The sequence below is a fragment of the Manis javanica genome, chromosome 11 (assembly GCF_040802235.1).
Source record: "Manis javanica isolate MJ-LG chromosome 11, MJ_LKY, whole genome shotgun sequence".
NCBI lineage: Eukaryota > Metazoa > Chordata > Mammalia > Pholidota > Manidae > Manis > Manis javanica.
Genome location: NC_133166.1, coordinates 8,577,445 through 8,600,247, shown reverse-complemented (window position 1 = coordinate 8,600,247; position 22,803 = coordinate 8,577,445). Strand labels below are relative to the sequence as shown.

The following is a 22,803-nucleotide window of genomic DNA, read 5'->3' as shown; positions in this document are numbered from 1 at the left end:
GCTTCTAAGACTTCAAAGGGTGACTCTCTGTGAACCAATAACCCTGGGATGTTTCAGGCTGGGAGAGGGAAAGAAACATTAGTGTCAGGATGCTTCTTTCTTTACCGCTACTGATTTGAAGATATATGGTTTCACTGCGCACCCTAAAATGAGCCTTCAATCCATTTTTACCAATTCGTAACTCTGAGAAGGTGTAGTCCAATCTGTTAATTTTAAAGATTGTGGAACTGAAGCTCCAGGACGTTAATGAGTGATACCAGATGCAGAGAAAGCAAATGGCAGAGCCAAGACCTAAACTCAGCCTTTAGACTCCAAGTCTGCTGTTTACTCTCCACTAGACTGTTCCAGATCTACTCCCTAGAATGAAGAGATCAATTTCCATTGCTTTTATAGTGCAGAAATCTTTTTTATCTGGGAGAAATGGTAAAAAGTGAGGGGATACGGTTTTTGAAAAATGAACATGAAAAATCCATAGAACAGAAAATGTCATATATAACTGGCAAGTGATTTCAAGAAAAGTTAAACCTTAATTTTCATTCAAACCAATCAACCTGTTCTATGTTAGAGATAGTGAGTCCTCCTTTTCGAATCAGCCTTTAGACTTTTGTTAAGTATTTCTCACCTACAAGACAAATACAGAGGTAGTATCACTAAGGGTGGTAGCTCTGAAAATATAACATTACTGTAAAAATCTTTGGTAGCAGTACATTAGAAAAAGAGGTAGCTGAAAATAATCCTCCGTAAGAGAAGTTTCCCCCTTCTCTTGTCAAATGATATGAATTCTTTTCATTTTCAGAGATAAAATACAGATTTTATGTTTCATTATATTCTCCATCAAAAGTGAGAGAAATGAGCATTTAAAAGATACTCTTAAATTTTAGGTAAAAATTAAACCACAAATTAAATTCAATCCTGCAATTGTTATCCATTATTTAATTGTGTCTCTCTCTTTCTCATTTGCTCTCACCTTCTCGCCGTCCTGCCCTGCCTCAGTGCACCTCTTGCTCCCTATGTCTCTGCTCCTGACCATTCTTTCTCATCAGTGTGTGTGGGGATGTGTAATCTGTCTTCTTTAATATCTCTTCCTTCTTTCCCTTTTCCCTCTGCCTGTCTGTCTCTTCCTTAGCTATCTCTCTTCGTAAATGACCACAATTTAGAGTTGACATTTACTGAAAATCTTAAAAGGAATTTTATAGGATGTTAAAAAATAAAATAAAACAGATAAAATGTATTTTTACCAAAAAGAAAAAAAAATCCCAGTAAAGCATTCTCTGTATAGAAACCAGAGACAGGCAGGTTTCAGTTGAACAGAAATAAAGAACTTTTTAAGTGGTTATAACTCTGAAAATTAGAACAGTCTTCCTGAGAAGGCAGTGACATTCTCTTTACCCAAAGGGCAGAAGCAAGGTTGATGTCCGGGTAACCAAAATATCATTTAGAGGAGGGGTTGTGCAGAATATTGGATTCACATGGCTCCTAAGGGCTGCTCAGTCTATAGTTCTGGTACTAAGGTGCTTTTTTTTTTAAGTTCAATCCTTAAATACGTGATAAATTGTCTTTTGTTTGACATAATAGACACTGCAAGCACTGGTCCACACAACAAAGCCACTATAATGATCTGTGTGTGCATTTGGGATTAGGTCATCACAGATTAAAGGGAGACCACAGAGTTTTGGTTTGACCAAAACCTTTAATGGTAACTAATAATGAAACCCTTTCCCAATATATAGGCAGAACCAGTTCAAGTGCAATGTAAGGAAAGTGAAAAAAACAAAAACAAAAAACTAAGCTCAGTTTTTTTTATTTGATGATTTTGCATGAGAGCTGCACACAGTTTGCTTTTTCTGTTTTCATCGACCCTGTAACCTCGGGCATTCCGCCTCCTGTCTTTGAGATTGTTTTCTCCCTGAGGGAAGTTAGGAAGATGAAACAGATCACTTCTTTGGTCCTTCCATGGACAGAGCCATATATTAAGAATCCATGTACAAGCCAGCTCAGTATCCACAAATTTCTAGTGTTCTGCTTATTTTCTATTGGTCACATGTGTTTTCATCACATCTGTTTCTCTTTTCTGGCCTTCTTTTGGATTAATCTTTCTTTCTTTTTTTTTCAGTATTCCTTTATTGGCTTTTTGGCTATACCTCTTATACTAAAATTTTAGTTGCTCAAATGATTAAATATACATTCTTCATTTATCTTATTTTACTTAAAGTTAATGCGCCACTTAATATAAAAAATAAGAACTTCCCACTGTATGATTCTATACCCTCTTCCTTTCTGCTATGTTGACATTGACATTGATTAATTGATTAAAATATTGACAATCCATGTTTTCTCTGCCCAGTTATGGTCGGTCCCATGCAACAGCAAGGCCTCTTAAATCCTAGGTCTCGTAGACTCTCTATACCAAGGGTCATAAAATGTTTGCTATAAAGGGGCAGACAGCAAATATTTTAACCTTTGTGAGATGGTCTCTGTTGAAACTATTCAACACTGCTAGTGTGGTGTGAAAGTAGCCATAGGCAGTATCTAAATAAGTGAATGTGGCTGTGTTCCAATAAAACCATATTTACAATCACAGCAGACTCTATCTGGCCTGTAGACCATAGTTCACCAACCTGTGATCTATACCATTGCAGGTAGATAGTAAAGGTCCATATTTCTCATCCAGAACTCTGAAATCCTTAGAGCTCTGAAAATCATAAATTGTTTTTTATAACTTACTTGGCAGCAAAACATGACCCAGTCTGAACTTATCTGGTGATAGAACTTGACCTGCAATGTTTTGAGGCTATTTAGTCTATTTATCACATTCTCTTTGAATATTCATATGCTTTGCTATAGAAATATTAATGCATTAAGGAATGCAGTTCCACACCATGCTGGGGGCATAATATGACTGTATAACCTTTTGTAAATTCAGTAATTCTGAATTCTGTAATATACCTGGCACCAAGGGGTTTCATTAAAAATTGTTGACTGGTAGTCATTTAATTAGACATAAGGCTTAAAAACAATGACTAAAATTTAGTTTCCAATAATTGAGAAGTATGTGTGCCAGAGTAAGTGGCCCCTTCTCCCCCCTCCCACTGTTCAGGATCTTCCTCTGGTGATTCTGGCATTTTAGAGGAATCCCTAGTCACCCTAGGCTGTTCTGGTTCATTGTCCAGTTTGGAATGTTTTTGATCTAGCAGAGCCATAACCTTTCCTCTACAAAAATAACATAATGCCCACAAATACATTTCTCACAAAATAGTAGCCTTTTGATTTTGATCCTGTTTGATTAAGTGGCAGGCTGTTGTATAAGGCTAGGAGTTGAAGCCCAAGAGATTGAATTAGAATCTTAACTCTATCATATATAAGACTGTGTCTTTGGTTAAGTCATTTAACCTTTCTAAACCTTAGTTTGTGAGTCTTCAGCTAGAAAAGAGAATGAAGATACTGCTTATCTCATTGGATTAAAATGCACAGGACTTAGTAAGTGGCTCAGAAAACACACTCAATAAATATTAGTTATAATCATTTTGTAAATGTAACTAGAATAATTGGAAAAAGAAAATGTCGCAAGCCTTTTCCTGAGTCTGGCTCATACCCTCAGAGGCCAATTCTGACTACTTATTACTAGGCTAGTGTAATACCCAAACTTATTAATGCATGGAAAGTCTCTAAACAATTGTGAATGCCCAGAAATTATTTGCAAAATGTTCTGTATATTGTCCTTGAGAGAATTATCTATAAATTTTATCTGAGTTAAAGAGATCCACAGTTCAGGAAAGGTTAAGAACCGTGTATTAATTACCTCAATACAACTTTTGAAGGATTATGAATGAGTTAGTGATGTTATGTCTGATCCATCAAGGTTTCCCTTTGGAGTAGAGGTGAGCCATCTGAGACATTTCCTCACTATCTGGTTTGTGGACCTGGCTTGGGTTTGTGACCTGGTCTGAACTGGTAGAGCTCTGCAGTCATCAAAGTGTATGAACAAGCCCCCAAGTAAATCCATGTGCCTGTGTCAGACTCTAGGCCTTGACCTGAGTGTACAGACTGAGCCCACTGGTAAGCTGCCCAGAGAAGCCTTACAACAAGTTTGTAGTTTTCTTTGGCTCTGAGAAAATGCTTGTATGTTCTCCCTTGGATATACTGAATAGCCAGAAAGGAGAAAACCGTACATGAAAAGTCAGCTTCTCTTGGCAAACAGCCTGCTTGGAGCAATATTCCTCAAGTCTCTCGAACAGAGAAAACACCCAGCTTTCCTCTTGGCCGGATGACTTGGAACTAGCTGTCACAGACAAGTTCAGCTTGTGAGGTGGTGGCGGCTGCGTCAGGGACAAGGTCCAGCTCACCTCAGGAACACAGACCAAGGTGGCCAGTATGATGTGTGGGCACATGGGGTGTGAGTCAGGGAGGGACTCAGGACACCTTCTTCTGGCAGGGTCAGCTGCAAACAGAGAGAGTAAAGACACCCTCTCCAAGCACACCTGTCCAGCATAAGCTGTTGCTGGAAGAACACTTGGGATTTTGCCATGGGAGACCAAAGGAGCCTGATCGTTCTGATCCAGGGCAGAGTGAAGACTCAGCTCAGGATGCCATTTCAGTGACTATCCCTTGTGGACGAAAAGTCTCATGGGTAAAATCACTTAAGAATTTAGACTATGAGACAGATGTGAATTCTGGTGAGTTCTAGGTACCTAATGACTTCCCTGGAGGCTGACCTATAATTATGAATAAGTTCATATTTCTTAGGCTCCTCTCTATAAATAAGAGAAAAGGGCAATTTATTTCTCAAGGAAGGAGAAATTTCTCCAGTTGAAAGATAATAAAATAAAATATGACTTATAACTTACTAGAGGTACAGCCAACAATGTAACATTTCTAGGTTACCAGAAGTGGAATTGTTCCTGTTTTGGAATAGTTCTATGACCCAAGAAGAGATCAGAGCATAGGGACTAAGGTGGCAAAGAAGTGCAGAGAAACCAGAGCTGGCTCTTGGGTATCTGTGATAATGTGAGGCTCCTGCCTCTATGGTTAGGTCTCTGACAAGTGGTGATGATTCCAAGAGTGTTTTGGACATCAGCATCCGTGCTTTTCCCTGGCCACGGGAAATGGGCTTCCCCTCTCTGTTTTACTCACTTTGTGATGTCAGAGCTCACCAAACATTACCAGGAAGCCCACATAACCACAAAAGAGAGAAACAGGCACCTCGGGATGTAGAGATGGCTTGTTCAGGTTCTATTCTGTAGAGGAGAAGTGTAACTCTACCTTCCTGGAGAGTCTCCATTCTCATCGAATAGGATCATATCTCCAGAAACCCCAGTAAAATTGGTTTTCATCAGGGAGTCCAAAAGTTTCCGTCCATCGATTGGCTTCATGGCATCACAGAGGCCCGCATAGCCTGGGCAGAGGGACATCTGCATGTTGTGGAGCCCATAGGCCATGGAATAGATAGCATTGATCACGAATCCCATTTTGGAATCTTGAACGTGATGTGTTCTCAGAGTCAGAGAACCTGTTGGGAAACAAATCAGGGATTAACATCAAAATTTTATTCTACCATAGCTATATCCATGGATTCTGAATAATTAGAGAATACATTGGAGCAATTTATCAGAGTTAGAACCAGAGGAAATACAAGGTACAGGTGCCAACACAGGAAGCCTAATAATTGTCTTCTATTGCCAGGTTTTTACCCCAAGACCTTGAAGACAGACCTGAACCCCCAACAGTACTTCCTCTATAACTGAACTCTGGGGATGGATGTGTGATAGAACTGTGTTTCTGAGCACCAAATTTATTTGAAGAATAGACTAAGTGAACACACTCAGCTGTGATAATATACTTCCTTGGTTTAGAAATCCTCTACAAGTATCACTTCCAAACTATTTAGTCTTCTTAGCTGAGCAAACTAGGTCCTCCACCATCTTGCCTCAGCTTACCTGTTTGGATTTATCACCCACCACTTCCAACCTAAAGGCATATGCTCTCCATAAACAGGCCTGGTTGGAAATTCTGGAATGTAACATTTAAGGTCCATTAATTAATTAGTTAAATAAGCATTTATTGGAGTCTCAGTAGACATAAAGCTGTGTGGTTGATGATCTAGAGAAAACACAAAGGTGAATCAGACAGGGATTCAGCACTTAAGAAGGAACTTATTCAATAATAGAGATAAATTATATAATTACAATTAGAAGTAGAAGGTGATAAATCTGCAATGCATGTGTAATTAAAATCTATAAAGGCCCAAAGAGGGAGAGATCCTTTCCACTGGAGGGCTTTTGGTAAAGTTTCATTAAAGGACTAACATTTTGTAGGTGTTATTGACTCAGCAAATTGGGAGCGAGGGCCTTTTACTTCTGACTGCTCAGAGCTTGCTGGGAGTGGGGAACATAATGTTGGCCAAGATAGACATGATTCTTGCTCTTACTTACTTAGAGTCTAGAGGGCAACTGAGCATCTAGCCCAGCAACTACAGCGTCATTTGGTAAGTGCAGAGGCAGGACTGAATGTGGAGGAGCACCAGAAGCTCACCAGAGCTGAGCATCATGGCCAAGTATCGGCTGGATGAAGAGTGGAGGAAAGCATGTTTGCAGAATCACAGATGAGATAGAGTTTTTCTGGTTTTGGAAAACCTTAAGAAGGTTGGACTATTCAGGACATGGAGTGGGAGGGAGGAGAATGGGAAAAACCAAAGTAGTAGAGGAAGGCAGGACTGTGCAAGCCACGTTGAGATTGATGTACTTTATCATAAGAGCACTGGAATCCTTTGTAACATTTAAGTAGGAAGGGACGTGATAAGATTTCTATTTTAGAAAGACCAGTCTGGTTACAGTGGGGAGGAAGATTTAAAGGGCTGTAGGAGGAGAGTCAGGAAGTCCCATTAAGGGGCAGTTCAGGAATGTAGTCAATCATATTGTCAGAACAATGGATGGTGACAGATGGTGACTACACTCATCGTGGTGAGCATTACCTAGTGTACATAAATGTTGAATCACTATATTGTATACCTAAAAATATTGTATTATTATATTGACTACACGTCAATAAAACTTCTTTTAAAAGGGGCAATAGAACAATCTGACCAGTTATAGCTGAAAATGGTGTCACCTAGGGTAGAGGCCATGGTTATAGACAGGTGTGTTTAGGAGACAGCATCTGCTACCAGGCCTGGCGACTGCAGCCTGGAGAGGACTGAGATTAGGGAAAGCATGGTAATAGGGTGGAAGGAACCGCGGAGGTAAAACAGAGCTTGATATCCAGGGAAAGGTCTTCTTTAAGCGCGATAAACAGGAATTCTCCAAAGATAGCATGGTTCTTCATGATTTTTCAGTCTGTAGAGGTATATTAACCTCTCCTTGACTGCCGTCCCAAATGCTGACACATTACATTTTGCCTGAACAGAGAGGCATAAGTCTAAGATGAGGAATCCTGTTTCCACCTTAGGATAAGACTACTTTTCCATCCAAATCTTACAATTTCCTTTTCTATACAGGTTACTTTCCAACTAAATCTTACAATTTCCTTTTCTATACAGATGCCATTAATACTTGCACATTTTCCCCTCATACTTCTGGAAATTCCATTCTTCTGGAAGCTCAATCAAATACTGTAGAATTTTCACTCCTCTCTCTTTCCTTCATCTCTTCTCAACTCTTATTTGATCTATTTTCAAAATATATCCAGAATTAAACTCCTTCACACCAATCTACTTCTACCAGGTTTAAGATACATCATATCCTGTCTGAATATGGCAATATTCTTTTAACTAATCTTCTTCTTTCTACCTTTGCCCATCTTCCCCGCATTTCAGATGACTGTCAACACAATTGTCAGAAAAATCCCTGTAAAATATGTCAGAACATGACACACTGATCAAACTTCCCAGTGTCTCTTTCATTACTGAAAGTAAACACCAAAGTCCTTGCAGTGACCTTCAAAGACACAGAGGAGCCTGCCTCATGGCTCTCTGTCCCTTTTCCTCTGATTCCATCTCCTAATGCTCTTCATTTAGGTTATTCCTCTCTAGCCACACTGAACTCCCTCCTGATCCTCAAACATTCCAGGCCTGCTTCTGCCTCTGGGCCCTTGAACTTGCTGTTCCTTCTACCTGGAATGCTTTGCTTCAGAGATCTGCAGAGATTGTTCCCTCCCCATTCAGGTTTTTACTCAAGTATCATCCTCTCTGTAAGGACGTCTCTGGATATTATGTCTAAATCTCGTTTTCACCCCCTGTCTCCCTGTCTCCTTTTCTGACATTATTTTTCACTTACTACCATCTAAAATAATATATATTTGTCTTGTTTATTGTCTGTCTCATCTACCCACAAAAGTGTTAACTCTGTGAGGAGAGGAATTTTTTCTGTTTTGTTCACTATTCAGTGTCTAGAATAGTTGCTGGCTAATAATGAGTCCCCAATAAGCATTTGTTGAATGAATCAAAAAACTAGGCCCTCTAACTAGGCTAATCCCTTCTATTTTCTTTTCCTCCCTGGCCCTATTAACACTAATCTGATCCATTTATAAAGACTCCAAGAGCACTTCCTCCATGAAGACCACCATGGTTACAGATACTAAATTAATTATGCTCCCTATCACTTTCTCTATACCTCTCTCAGGTACCCTGTGCACCATGTGGGCATACTTAGGGGAAGGAGAGTTTGAAACTCCAGTCCGCAAGTCAGTCCATCCCCTATCTTTTTAAATTTAACTCCTTAAGTGGAGGCAGAGTTACTCATTTGATTGATTCTATTTCCAGAAAACTGACTGGGCAGTGATAGTCTTTAAAGCCACGCTTAGGTGCTTGACCTTGAGCAACCCACTAGCAGAGTTCAGCAACAGGTGTGTTTGTGACTTAAACAGGCAGTACTTTGATTCTCATTCTTGTATTTTCTCCTTAAAAGGAGTAGAAGATTCTAGGTTTAAATCCCTGCTCTGTGTGCTTCCCATCTCTGTGATTTAGACAAGTTACTTAAATTCTCTAATATTCAGTTTAATTGTCTGTTAAATGGTGACCTATTATCTTGCAAGGGTGATGTGAGAATTAAATGCTATAAGTATCTCATACAGAGCCTGGCACAGGGTAGATGCATTATAGTAGTAACTGTTTTGAAATGTCAGTCATGACAACATGTAACCGCTATGTTCTGTGGTCAAGACTTTAGAGAATAGAAGCAGCCAAAGGTCTTGCCCAATGTGATGCCCAGTAGAGACTCAGGCAGTCATCCTTCAGGTTCCCTTCCTGGGTTTTCTTAATGCTTTGTCTACAATAGATAGCAACAGGCACGACGGAAAAATTGGAGCCTTATTTTTTTGCAAATCAAATCACAGTGCTAAGGCCACAGTTACTACACTGTTTGTTGAATGGAACAGGGACAAGAATGAAAATCTGCATTTGTTTGGCACGTTTCAAAATAATTTTTGCATATATCAGTGATGTGCATCAGTCCTGTGTTCACACTGTAGAGATAAAGAAACTTAGGTGTAGACCAGCTAAGTAGGTTTTCCAAGGTCACACAGATGGTAAAAATCAGAAGTAGACATGAATTTCTCATACCAAGATAAGTGTCTTTTTTACTATACTGTCTTGCTTCTCCTACATGTACATATTCCCTGAACATTGTTACTGTGCCACCTCTTTAAACTATTCTCAGATAAAACGCTAGGGAAAATAAACTAGTAAGATTGGATCTTTCCTGGAAAGTGCTGTTTCTATTCCCTCAAATAGTGCCCGCTAATGCTGCCCGAGACCTGGGCCCAGGAATATACAGAGGGAGTTGACCGACGGCGAGAGCTTGAAATCTGAAGGACACGCGTGCATACTCGGTTCAATCACTTGTTGTTTCTGGGCACCTGGAATGACAAGGGTCTCGTAGAAGTTCCTGGTGATGTTTTCCCTTGTCACCCAAAGATTCTAAATGATTGCAAATTAAAAAAAAAACTGCCAGAAGAAAACTGTTGGAAGTTTGACCTTTGTAATTTCTCCTTAAAGTATTTTGATGCATGTATTTTTTTATTTTGGTATCATTAATATACAATTACATGAGCAACACTGTGGTTACTAGACCTCTCCCCATTATCAAGGCCCCACCACATACCCCATTATAGTCACTGTCCGTCAGCTTAGTAAGATGCTATAGAGTCACTAGTTGTCTTCTCTGTGCTATACTGCCTTCCCTGTGCCCCCCTGCCCCCCACTACATTATGTGTGTTAATCGTAATGCCCCTTATTCCCCTTCTTCCTCCCTCCCTGGCCTCCCCAGTCCCTTTCCCTTTGGCAACTGTTAGTCCATTCTTGAGTTCTGTGAGTCTGCTGCTGTTTTGTTTCTTCAGTTTTTGCTTTGTTCTTATGACGCATGTATTTTTAAAGAACAATATGTTGATCTGTTTTAGCATTCAGGATGCAACCGGTTTCAGTTCAGGGAAGTTCAAGTGTGTATTCTGCCACATCATATCACGTATTTTCCAGCCTTTTCCATTATTAGAAGCAGCTCACGGCTGAGCTATCACCATCAGGGAGCTGAGAGCTGTTAAAATATATGCTAAAAAAATAAATACTTTGCAAAATGCTTTAATTTCATGAAACTCAATGATACGGGAGCTATTTCCTCTATAGGTGAATAAACTAAGTAAGTCAAGCTGACTGTCCGTAGCTGGCTGGCTTAGCTTTTCCTGTACTGGGGAAAGGAGTGGTGTCTACATTTAAAAGCAATTAAAGCAATAGACTCAATATTCATAGATGTTGGGGAGATATTGGTTAATTAAGGAATTCTCCTGCCTCTTATCTCTTCAGAGTTAGATCTCTGTCTATCTCCACCTCCTTCCTAATTCCTCACATATCTGAGGGGGGTGAATCTGTAAGATGTCATCTTATGGTGTGTTAGAAAGTGCACGTCAACTGCTAAGAGCAGCAGAAAACAGAGGGTAAGAGTTCTGGAATCTCTATTCTGGAACCAGGCAGCAGATTAGAATCACAGCTTTACTACTTACTATTGTGTGGCTCTGGCCAAGGTCATTAACTTCTCTGTGCCTGAAAAAAATGGACTTAATCATATATCTGATTAATAGATTTATATAAGGATTAAATAAGATTATACTTAAAAAGCATTTGATAAAACACATTGATATATGTTTCTTGGTCCCTGACACCAGTTCTGTTACTAATGATCTGGTTTGCTTCTTGACACGCAAAATCTAAAGATCTGGAAGAAGTATGCTGTCAAGCAGAGGCGTCAGCTAGCGCACATGTGCCTACTGTATTCTCTGAGAAATAAAAGAAGGCTGGAACAGTGAGTTAGGGGGAAGAGAAATAGGATCTGAGGGAAGTGAGCCAGACTGGGGCTGAATAATGTAGGGCTTTGGAGTGTTTTTAATCAGAGAACTAACATGATCTCAATTTTATTCTAAAAATTGTACTTCGAAGATGGAAAATAGACTGAGAATGGGAAAACTCGGGGAAACTTGAGATAGGATGCTAAGAGGTAATGGTGAATTAGTCCAGGATAGGCTGCTAAGTATATTTTGAAAGCAGGCAGTACAGGGTACATTGATGGATTGGATGTGAGGTATTAAGAAAAAAGAAGAATCAAGGATTAGTCCAGGTTTTCCTTTTAAGCAACTACGTGGATTCAAGTGCCTTTGAGGTGTGATTAATAGGTTGGTGGGGACGGGGAATCAAAGTGCTGTTTGACATGCTGAACAGTGAGGTTGGTCAGTGGCTGATGCGACCAGGCAACAGATATTGGTGGATTAAATTTGACAGATAGCAATAGAGATGGAGAGAAGAGTTCAGAGTCAGGAAACATTTTGAAAATAGAACTGACATGCCTAGCTGACCGATGGGACCTGTCTCAGCTATCAGACTCCTGTGTGAGTTCCTGATCGCTCCCTTACTATATGTGGAGATGCTAGACTGTTTCATTGGCTATCTAGAGTTGCCTTGGATGGATACAGCATGATTTATTTTTACTAGTTTCAAAATGTCTTATAAGTTCGGCAACAGCCTAACATCTGATTGTCTCCAGTCTTGCCCTGCTCACGTTTGTGTATTTCCATTGTAGATACAGAGAGAGTGGCTTTTCTAAAGTACAAAGCTGATTTTGTGAAGTCCCTTATTAAAACCATTCAGTAGATAACCAAATTACACCTGAAATACTTTGTCCTGATCTTCAAGACCTTTCATGTTCTGCCTTCAATTTACCTCTCTATTCTGAACCATCCTACTCCATAGACACCAGATATTTGGAACTTCTTGCAGCCTCTAATAAACTCTTCCTATAGATGGGCCTCTGTGCACTTTACTCTATACATCTGGAACATACTTTCGTGCAGATATTCTATTTATTAATTTGTGTGTGTCTGGGACTCACTTCCACTTAGAAATAGTTCAGAGTTAAGGCTTTTCTCTCTTCCCTTATAGCACCACTGCTGATGTGCATCATACACTAACCACCCAGTACAGAAATGGCTTGTTGACATAGCTGTCTCTCGACTGAAGGTTCTGCTCTGTTCTCCTGTGGTACTGGCGGTTCCTAGTACACTGTGGGCTCCCTGAGGAGAGTGATTCTGTCATTCACAGAGATAGCTCCATGCCTAGCACAGCACCTGTTACATGACTGACACTTTTGATATACGTCAAGTACATGGATGAAGCCTGAGTGATGACAGGATGTCTCAAAGTGTATCACCAAATACCAGGTCTCATCTTCAGACTGTCAGATTAGTACTATGGCAATCACTCCTTTGTAGAATGGCACTAAATGAAACTAAAAAACAATGGCAATGTACAACAGCCTCTGCCAGGTGGACCAGACAATCCCATTAAGCAAATCTGTGTGCTTTCAGCATCTGATAAAACTACATGGGAAAAATTCAGGGAAGATGGAATATGGACTATCCACTCTGTTTCTCCCACTAAATACAGCTAAAAACCCTGGGTGGAATGACTGGAGCTGCTTTCTGAGGATTCTGAAAAGTAAATGGTAACAGGTGGACTGGGGAAGGAAATTGGAACTCAAAATGCCCCTCAACTATGCACGAGACTCTGCACTCTTTTTCCTCCAGAATCGCTGGATTTCAGCTTGAAGGCAGCCCCGAACACGGAGCTGCACACCAGAAATTGCTCTGAGAAAAACCTTCTGCTTCGGGTCCAAAGAGTGGCAAGGAGCACCTGCACGTCAGAGAGTAGGGAAATTCCAGTTTTGGTTTTCATTTATTTGTTTTCCTATGGAAACCCCCCAGACAGCCCGGCACAGGGGAAGGTGGCAAAGGCGATGGTGGCGGGGAAGCCCTGTAACCCATAGGTGGGACCCCTTCTCTGTCACCAGAGGAACACCGTCCCAAGAGAATGGGCAGATTCCCCATTGCTTGGGAGAGGCTGGGAACTGGAAATGCCAGGGAGACTGTGGAGAATGGGGAGCTGAGGCATAGTCACTCAATATGAACATCCCACAACGCTGAATTTGGTCACAGAGAAGGGCTGCTACCCTGAAAGCTGCATGGGAGGAATGACTAGAGCAGCTTCCGGAGGATTCTGAAAAGTAAATAGGAACAGATGGATCGGGGAAGGATGAACTCCTGGGCTTGCCCCTGAGTTGTGCAGGCATGGATCTGACACCAGGCGGCACACAACATGTTGAGAAGTGAACTGCGGGATAAACACCAGGTCCAGGACTGGCCACCCAGTGAGGCACAGCTGCCAGAAGCTCTGATGGCACCGGACAGGCTTTGGAAGCCGCGCTGACAGTGAACTTGTAGCTGAAAGCCAGCCAGGTTCATTTCCTGTTTTGCTTTCTTTTCTTAAACATTCTCTATAAGATAACATGATATCTGAAATGTGCAGAATCATGAGATGACAGGTGTTGTAAGAGCATGTCTGTGGTCACCTGGGATGTAAGAGTCCCACCACCTGCTGCTGATCTTCTATCTGCATTTCCAAACTCCCTGCTCCTCTTTGGTAGGGATACAGACTTTCTTCAGACGTCTTCACAGAACTCAGAGTTATATTCAACTCCTTTGTGCTTCCTGCTTAGGCCCTAGAGAGGAATTCTGGCTCATTAGTTAGTTTATTCATTGACTGATTCAGAGATTAATTAAGTTATTGATGGAACAGATGTTTAGTGAATCCTTACAGTATGTCAGACACTGTGCTGGATGCTGGTGATACAAGCATGAGTAATATAGTATCTCTCTCCTCCAAAAATCTCAGCTTGTAAAATATGGGTCAGTGATGCAAGTTTGTGGGGGCCCAAGGAGTTTCCCCTTCCTAGGCAAGTTTTAAAGTCCTGAGTGCACATAATTTAATGGCTCACTATCCAGACCTCTTTGCATATCCACTAAGTGGTAGGAAAGAGAGGGCACGTTAATTAGTTGGCATGTTAATGCAGGAAAGAAATGAACTTCATTCAGTAGTATTTACTCTGTTCAAGGATTATTTTTTAGGCCAGGCCGAGTGTGGGCATGAGACTTGTGCCAACCCAAACCTGCCAGCTGCTCTCAGGCTGGATCTGTCTCACGGCAGCCTGCGGAGAGCAAACGCAAGTAGGGAAGGACAGCCGTTCCCTCCCTATTTCCTTCTCCAGAATTGGATCCCTGATTTAGAACACTTAACATTCAGTCCTAATTTTACTATTGTTTAATCAAATCGGAAGGCTCTAAAAGGATTAGCAGAAACTGAAATTCTCCAGTCCATGATTACAATTTAATTGTATGGCACTCAAAACATGCTCTTTAATTCATCTGGGAGCCAGAAGGTTGAAGCCTGGTAGCTGTTAAACAACCAGAAATCAAGAGTGCCTTAATGCAGAATCAGAGAATGATACAAGGGACTTTAGACAGCACTAGTCTAGCACTAGTCTAGAAGCTACAGAAAAGGTGCTAAGGCTGAATTTGGCCTTCAGATAGGTTTTGTTTGGCTAAATGCTATTTTGTGGAAATTTCACATAAGAATATTTGTAGACTGTCCTGAAAAAAATCAGAAGATGTCACAAAGCTGACTTCACATTCTCCTATGGCAAATGCTAACCTGGTTTATCTTTTATATGACCTCTTCGACCTCTGCGATTGGCTCCTACTAATCTGGTCCAATACATTCATTTTACAGATGAGGGAAATAAGGCCAAGAGAAAGAAAGGACCCCCTGAAGTCATCTCTCTGGTTAGTGGCGGCTTGCCCCAGACCTCTTGTGTCCAAACTCCTGGATTAGTGCAATTTTCAAAGGGAGGCAAAGAAAACTATGATTTCAAGTTGTTTTCAGCAAATTAATTCATGGTCACAGAGTAATGTAACTGGCAACAGTTTATTTTCAAAAGTCCCAAGTTAATTCTTTTAGCTTTTACACTAAATACTAAAATACTTTTGATTTGCCCTCCTTATTTCCTCTCTACCCACCAAGAGGGGACGGATAGTAAAGGGAAGGAGAATGTAAGGGAAGAGACTCAAGTATTTTGTAGGAAGGAAATTATAAATCTGGAAGATGCCATTGGATAGCATACTGTAATATTTCAATGCAGAACATTTCAGAGAAACCAGTTCTCCCTACTCCCATTTATTTTCTGAATCTACTTATACCTTCTGCATATGACAAATGGATTCCATTTATGCTCAGTGAATGACACAATAATTTGTTTCCCATGGTGACAGAAGGGCAGAGTATTCCCCAAGCTAGAATTAATCTTTTACCATTACATGCTCCCACAGAAATGTGTTTACACCTCTATTACAATACATATTACTTTCTGCCATGCATTAGGATGATCTATGTGTTTGTCTGTACGCATCACAGAGTATAAGCTCCATGAAGACTAAAACTGTCTTGCTTATACTGTATCCTCTACAGCTGCTAATGTTGCATACAGTGAGTAATCCATTCCTTCATTTAACATTTCCTAAGCACCTATTCTGCACAAAAGCCTCTAAATATGCCAGGAGATTCAGAGACTAGTTCAGAATAGGCAGTCAGCTCTGTGCAGATTGGGCCCATGTTGATCTTGCTTATCACTGTATTTCTAGCACCCAGAATAGTGGTCAACATTGTCAGTAGTATATTGGTGGGTCATATGAGTGATGGGTGAATGTGAATAGACTTATTGTATGAAACAACATATAATAGGCTAGACAGAGAGATTAATGTTATAATGAAGATGTAAGTAGCTTCTTGGGAGCCTAGGTTAAGATTAATAAAATAAAGGACTGGTTATGTGATGTAGGGCTTGGACAGAGCTAGTGATGTCAAGAAGGAAAGAATAGTGGTGAGCATAGCTGCCTCCCAAGAAGGAAAAAATAGTCTATGAAAGAGCGGAAGTAACAGATGACATCACATAAACCATTCATCCTTTCCTAACACCTAAATGTCTATTCTGCGCCAAGACACATGGCAGTGCTGGGAACCACAGCTGTTGGCATGTGCCCATACAGACATTAGTTTCCGGTATCTAGTGACTCCAATTTATAACTGTCTGATATACAGGCAGCTGACCTCTAAATGCTCATATTGAAATGCAAATGAAGGCAGCAGCTGCAGAAAGAAGACATGTCTTCAGGGAGCTACAGAAACTCGCCGGGTTGCACACTTCCATGTGCAGAACATCAAATTTTAAATTTAAATGTTTCACCGGGAACAGCCGGCTGGCAGTCCTCTAATGGATATGTTATTTCAGATAGCATATCTTGTTCATTTATATTACAGTATTTTGAGGAACTTCCATATGGTGTGTAAATGAAGGCAGAATTCCACAGGGATATGAAGGCTGGTGGTTAGGATGTGAGTTAAAACCGTATGTGGCAAAAAGCCATACATTCCATTCTCCTTACTACACCAGAACCAAACTCCTGGATCAGAAATTTTCTCCTTGGCCCTGTCTGTCTGTCCATCTCCATCACTACTGTTTTTTTTTTTTTTTCGTTTTTAACTGTGTTTAAAAATATTTTCTGAAGATATGGCTTTCCCATCTCTGATGAGCTTCCTACAATATCTTAAAATACAGTTTTATGGTCACTTTACTGTGAAGGCTGCTAGAGCTTCTCAGGTAGAACTGAATTATTCTTTATTTCAGAGCTTCTTCATTTGGAAACAGGAAAATAATACCTTCCTGTAGAGTTGTGAGAATTAGAGTCAGTAGGGATAGGAGTCATGAGCCTGCAAGAGGTGCTAAATAACCGGAAACTCTTCCTGTTGTTGTGCCTCTAGGATAATTTATATATGAGAGATCACTGGATTGATCTAAGATATTTGCAAAATTAGTATTCCCACCTTTTAAAATTTGAGAATTAGTATACTTTTTATGTACAAAATGTACCAGAGTTTATACTTCTGAAGATAAGTGATGCTAAGAATTTAAGTTCCATTAAGACTTTTACTTCTAATCAAAAATAACAAGCATGGTAAATGAAAGCCCCATCTCATGTAATAACACTGTAATTGAAATGACTGAGGAAATTTAAAAAAATGAATTGCATTGCAGTTAGTAAGCCTTCTGCAAAGAATTCAACCACAAAATGCAGAGTTCACAAATTGTACACATGGAAGGTTAATTATCGTGTCTAACACAAGAGATTGGATTAGGGTAGAAATATTTGTGTAAAATGATAGACACAGATAATTTTTTATCAAAAAGTATTTATGAAGCTCTGTATTCTGAGTGTTGTAGTTCTGTACCACAGTAACAGCTTCTTTATTAGAGCTATTTCTTTAAAATTACAATAAAGTCACTTTCAACCATGACAATGATTATTTCCTACAAACTATTTTATTTTGAAATATTTCTAAGGCAGGCCTTTGAGGAGAAGAGACAGAAGAAGAAAGTATGTCACACATGCTAAATATTAGGTGCTTCATGCTTATTACTTCATTTAACCTTAAACATATAAGCCAGCATTATTTTCTGCCTGTATCTAGCTGAGAAAATTTGGGCTGAAAGATGTTTCTGCCCTGTGTCCAAAATACTTCTCTTTCCTGTTCAGTCTTTGGGATTGATTTACTTTTTTTTTTCTTTTTAAAGAACAGAATGGAAGCCATGGAGTTAAAAAATAAAATGATTCACCACAATTTCTTGTCTATAGAAAACATTTCCTAAAATAACGTGTTTAAAAAAGAAGTAATAAAGGTAAGTTACTGCTTAAAATGCACACAGTTCACCTTGTCCATATGAATCTGTATTGATTTCCTTGTAACCTGGACTTGAGTCCCTTGATTCACAGGGTCACCCGCTCAGCACATACTGGGGGAATGCTGAGTGCTCTGGGGAGCATTCAGGGGAGGGAACACCTTTTAATAAACATGTAATATATGTTCCTTTATTCATTTAGCAAGTACATACTGAGCACCAACTGTATGCCAGAGCTGTTCTAACCAGAGTTTTCACCAAGTATTTATTAAGCACCAAGTACATTCAATAATTTATAAAATTGCCTAATGGCAGCAGAGAAGTCAATCCTATGTATATGCACATCGGTTAGTTTATTTGGAGTTATGTGGACCGTGGTTTGAGACTGTTTTGCCACTTACTAGCTGTGTAATGTCGGATAAGTCATTTAACCTCACTAAGAATTTCTTCTTTCATTTTTTAGCGGTAGCTATCTCCTCAGATTGATGGGACCACAACATAAGATAGTGTTGGGAAAATGTGGGTAAGAATAGGACCTAGGAAGCAACTGCTTATTAAATGTCAATTATGATAATGATGATAGTAGTGAGACCACTTCTATCATTTGCAATTATTGAATTAAACTGTAGTGAACGTCATTATTTGGCTGCATGGAATCCAAATCTCCTTCCTAATTTTGATGAACCCCTCACTGTACCGAGATTCCAGAAGGCTGCACAAGAATTAGGGAAGCTGAAGTAGCCCTTATCCTCCTGCATTCTCCATGCCCTGGTAGCCAAGTAATGGAAATGTACCCCAGGCTCAGTAAATCAGAAGCTGCTTTTCAGGAAACTGGAGGAAATGAAGTAAAACAAAAGAATGACTGGTATTCACTTACAGTGGAGTGAGAGGTAGGGTCCATGTGCAGTCTGGCCAAAGTGCTAAAAGCTGGGCTTCTGGGTTCATGGCCTCTGGGAGCTGGTCCATGTTTCCAAACTTGGCCTCCCAGCTACCAGTAGATCCCAGGAGACCTCAATCTTCTTCAATAATAGTATTTATTTAGATTTATGTTTACTTATTTTACTGAAGAGAGCCACGCTAAAATTAGTTCTAGTGATTACAACCAACCCCCCTGACATGAATCAAATTGTTGTAGTTACCAGTTGGACAACCGTCTACTAATTATTTGAATTCCAACTCCACTATTACTTTTTATAATTACTGGCCTGGCTCTATCCAGTATTCCATGGGTTTGTATGGGTGCCTGCAGTCCGACAGAGGCAAATCATTTATTTATTTTATGAAAGTAGAACCACGGACCAAAAGATTTTCTGAGCTGAATTATCTGACCAAGAGAATGCGGACATCAAATTCAATTCACTACCGATTTCCCTCATCTGGGATAGCAGATGCCTTGCACCCTGGAAGCTGATTTCATGAGGGAGAGTACTCTGCAATTGCCTGTGACTATTTGAATTAGGTAATTCAGTTTAGAGAAAAGTCACCAGATGAATTTCTCTCTCTCTCTCTCTCTCTCATCACTGATTGAAGCTTAATTAAATATTGCCTGAGAGCATAAAAGAGAGCCATGATTCATGCCTACTTTTTACCTCTTCTAAGAAGCTGAGAAACACAGGAGGAACAGAGAAACTGGAATAAGAAACTGAATATTCTGAGTATCAAGGGAACTCCTACTAAAGAAAATGTGTCATGTACTCCTGAACCTCAGTTTAAATACTATTTCTGTTATCCAAGTATTTCACTTGAAGACCAGTAACAGCTAGTTATGCAGGATTTTAAAAACACACCCCCTTTGAAGCGATGTACTGTGTGTCTGATAAGATGTTCTAGAACCATAAAACACACTTGAATATTGTTTTTATACTTTGCTAGAATTTCCCAGATGCAACATATACCAATTCAAGCAGAACAGGAAAACATTTTAACCTGGAACATAGAAGCAGTTTACACACAGTTTGTAAATGCACAAACTTTTTGTGTTTCTCTCTACTGTTAACTATACAGGTTTGTGACTTCCATTTGTTTGAGTTGTGTTTTCTATACAATGCACCTTTTTGCTGAATTCTTCCTTAGAATCACATTCTTTTATTTGTTCTGAAGTATTAGGATTCTTAGCTTTGTGAGATTGCTAGGGAAAAACAGGGTGCAGGAGAAAAATACTAATAATGATATGATCTACTGAATTTTACTAAAGCTAGAGACTATGTGCTGTGGACTGAACTATATTCTCTCAAAATTCATATTTCAGCATGAATAAACCCTAACTGCTAATGTGATGATATTGGGAATAGAGCTTTTGGGAGATAAGGACTTTGAGGGGTCTTGGGGTAGGGTCTATGAGATCATGAGGGTGGGGCCCTCATGATGGGATTAGGGCCCTTATAAGAAAAGACCCTAAAGAGCTTGTTTTTTCCTCTGTGCCATGTGAGGAGGCAGCTGTCTGTAAGCCAAGAAAGAGGCCCTCACCAGAACCTGACCACACTGAGCAACTTTCCCAATTGTTCAGGCTCTTCTCTCTGCTTGGCTCCTCCTTCCACTTATCCATACCACAATCAAGCTGTCCCTTCCAATTATCCTTGGCATCCTGACCCGCAGTGATCTCTCCCATCCATAGATTTCTGTGACCCTTCCTAGTTGAGTCATATGCTCCAGCAATGCTTTAAACCTGAGAGACCTTGTGGCAGAGTAGAGACTGTGGATCAGCCTGAATTCAAATACCTGTAGTGCATCTTGTCCTGAAAAAAATAGTGAACCTTTCCCAGCTTTAGTTTCTATTGAAAAACATAGTTATACTTCTATCCAACACAATTATATGAGGAACAAGTGATACAGCTGTACTTGAATCTCCCAGAGGGCCTCGCCTACAGAAGCACTCAGTGAATGGAGGTTCCCTCCGCTTTACTTGTACTAACTAAAAATATCCACCGCTTCCACTACTTCTGCCTGGATCCAAACCATCCTCTCTCATCTCATCACTGCCGTAGCCTTCTAATCATCTTCCTGCTTCCTCTTTTTTCCACACCTACCATCTATTCTTAATATGATAGCAAAAGTGATCTTTAAAAAATAAACCAGTTTAAGTCCTTCCTTTGCCCAAGCTTCTCAAGTGGCTTCAAGTTTCACTTGAGTAAAAGCCAAGGTCAGTGCCATGCCAACAAGACTTTACAAGACCTCACCCTCTGTTACCCCTTTGCCATCATCTGCTACTAGGCTCCAGCCACACTGGCCTTCTAACTGTTTCCTTAAATATAACAGCTCACATCCCTCCCTGGACTCTGTACCTGCGTTTCCTGCAACAGGAATCATCCTCCCTCGTGTCCACCTGGGTTACTGCCTCATCTCCTCCTGGGGTTTACACAAAGTCACTTTCTCAGTAAGGTTGTTCCTTAGCACCCCATTTAAACTGCATCCTCCCTAAGTTAGAACCCTGCTTCCCTGCTTTGTTTTTTTTTTTCTCTTAGAAGTTATCACCACCTAATATAACATATAATTTATTTGTTTATTTTGTTTTACTCTGTCTTCCCTAATAAGAACATATGCTCCACGAAGGCCGGTATTTTGGTCTGTTTTATTTATGCTACAGCCTCAGCACCTAAAAAAATGAGTGGCACAAAATAGGCATTCAGTTAGGTATTTGCCGAAGAGATAAATCACTTATCTAGTTTTAACAGTACATCTATTATTGTTTTATGTTGATACCCTGAAGTCAAGCACCAGAACATGCTTCCCCTGGATTCCACCCCAGCATTACCCAATGTTGTAAGGGTGCAATAGTCATCTACTAATGCGTATTATCTTTCAATAGCCAAGCTTTTTCACATCATTTTTTTAGCGACCTTATCTTTGACAGAAGGCTCTCTTGCCACCTCAGTGGCTGTGTGGGACCATAGTTTCTTTATTTAGTAGCTATACTGCCTGTGTGTCAGTTCTCTACAATTTTTAAAGGTTGTGACACTGGCAGTTATTGAAACAGCAGAACACGAGGCCAACCATCCCACACAGTTGCCATGGCGATGTGGGTAAACTCATATATAGTGTTTGATACTCAGCCATAAAATTAAAATTAGCCCTATGTATTGCTCAGGGAACAGCACCTGTTATAAAGCAGGCCTACTAGGCTAAAACATCTACAGTAATATGAAGACTAAGGTCATTGAAAGGCAAAGGAAACATCTGTTGTTTTTTCTGTTGTATTTAAATAGGCAGCTAATCATCATTCCTAGCCTGGAGATTATTGGAAAACATATTTACTAATACTACATGGTGCATTTCTTTTTCACAATAACTGAAATGCAAATATTTTCTAAAGCACAATCTATTGTGGTAACTTTGTAAGTACAAAGTCTTAAGCCAACATTTCCAGAGATCCTTTAATAGGATCCTTACATATATCATCTTGTTTTATCTTCATAATGACTCTAAAATATAAGTATTATTTAAATGGAGAAGGCAAGGCTATGCAACTGGCCCAAGGCTACAGGTGAGTGAGCGGTGGGGCTGAATTTAACCCAGGTCCTCAGTCTGAAGCTCTCCTGTCCATTACAGCATGGCTTACTGAGCCATCTGAGAGACTGAGAGAGCTGCACTGGGCTCCTCAAGGAGATGAGCCTAGGGATTAAAAGCAAGAGGAAAAAGTCCTTGTATATGAATAAAACTTCTATTTGGTTATGGGCATCCAAATCACAAGAGACATAAAAGATAAAGGGTT

The 22,803-nt window shown here is 40.0% G+C and overlaps 1 protein-coding gene across 3 annotated transcripts in view; it reads right to left on the bottom strand.

Annotated features, from left to right (window-relative positions):
* Positions 1-22,803, bottom strand: part of GRM5 (glutamate metabotropic receptor 5) — a 487,023-nt gene that overhangs the window by 82,848 nt on the left and 381,372 nt on the right. For all 3 annotated transcript variants that reach the window (XM_037011752.2, XM_073215907.1, XM_073215908.1), the window contains exon 5: positions 5,260-5,506. In XM_037011752.2, the coding sequence (XP_036867647.2) occupies positions 5,260-5,506 (247 nt within the window). The remainder of the gene's footprint in view (positions 1-5,259; positions 5,507-22,803) is intronic.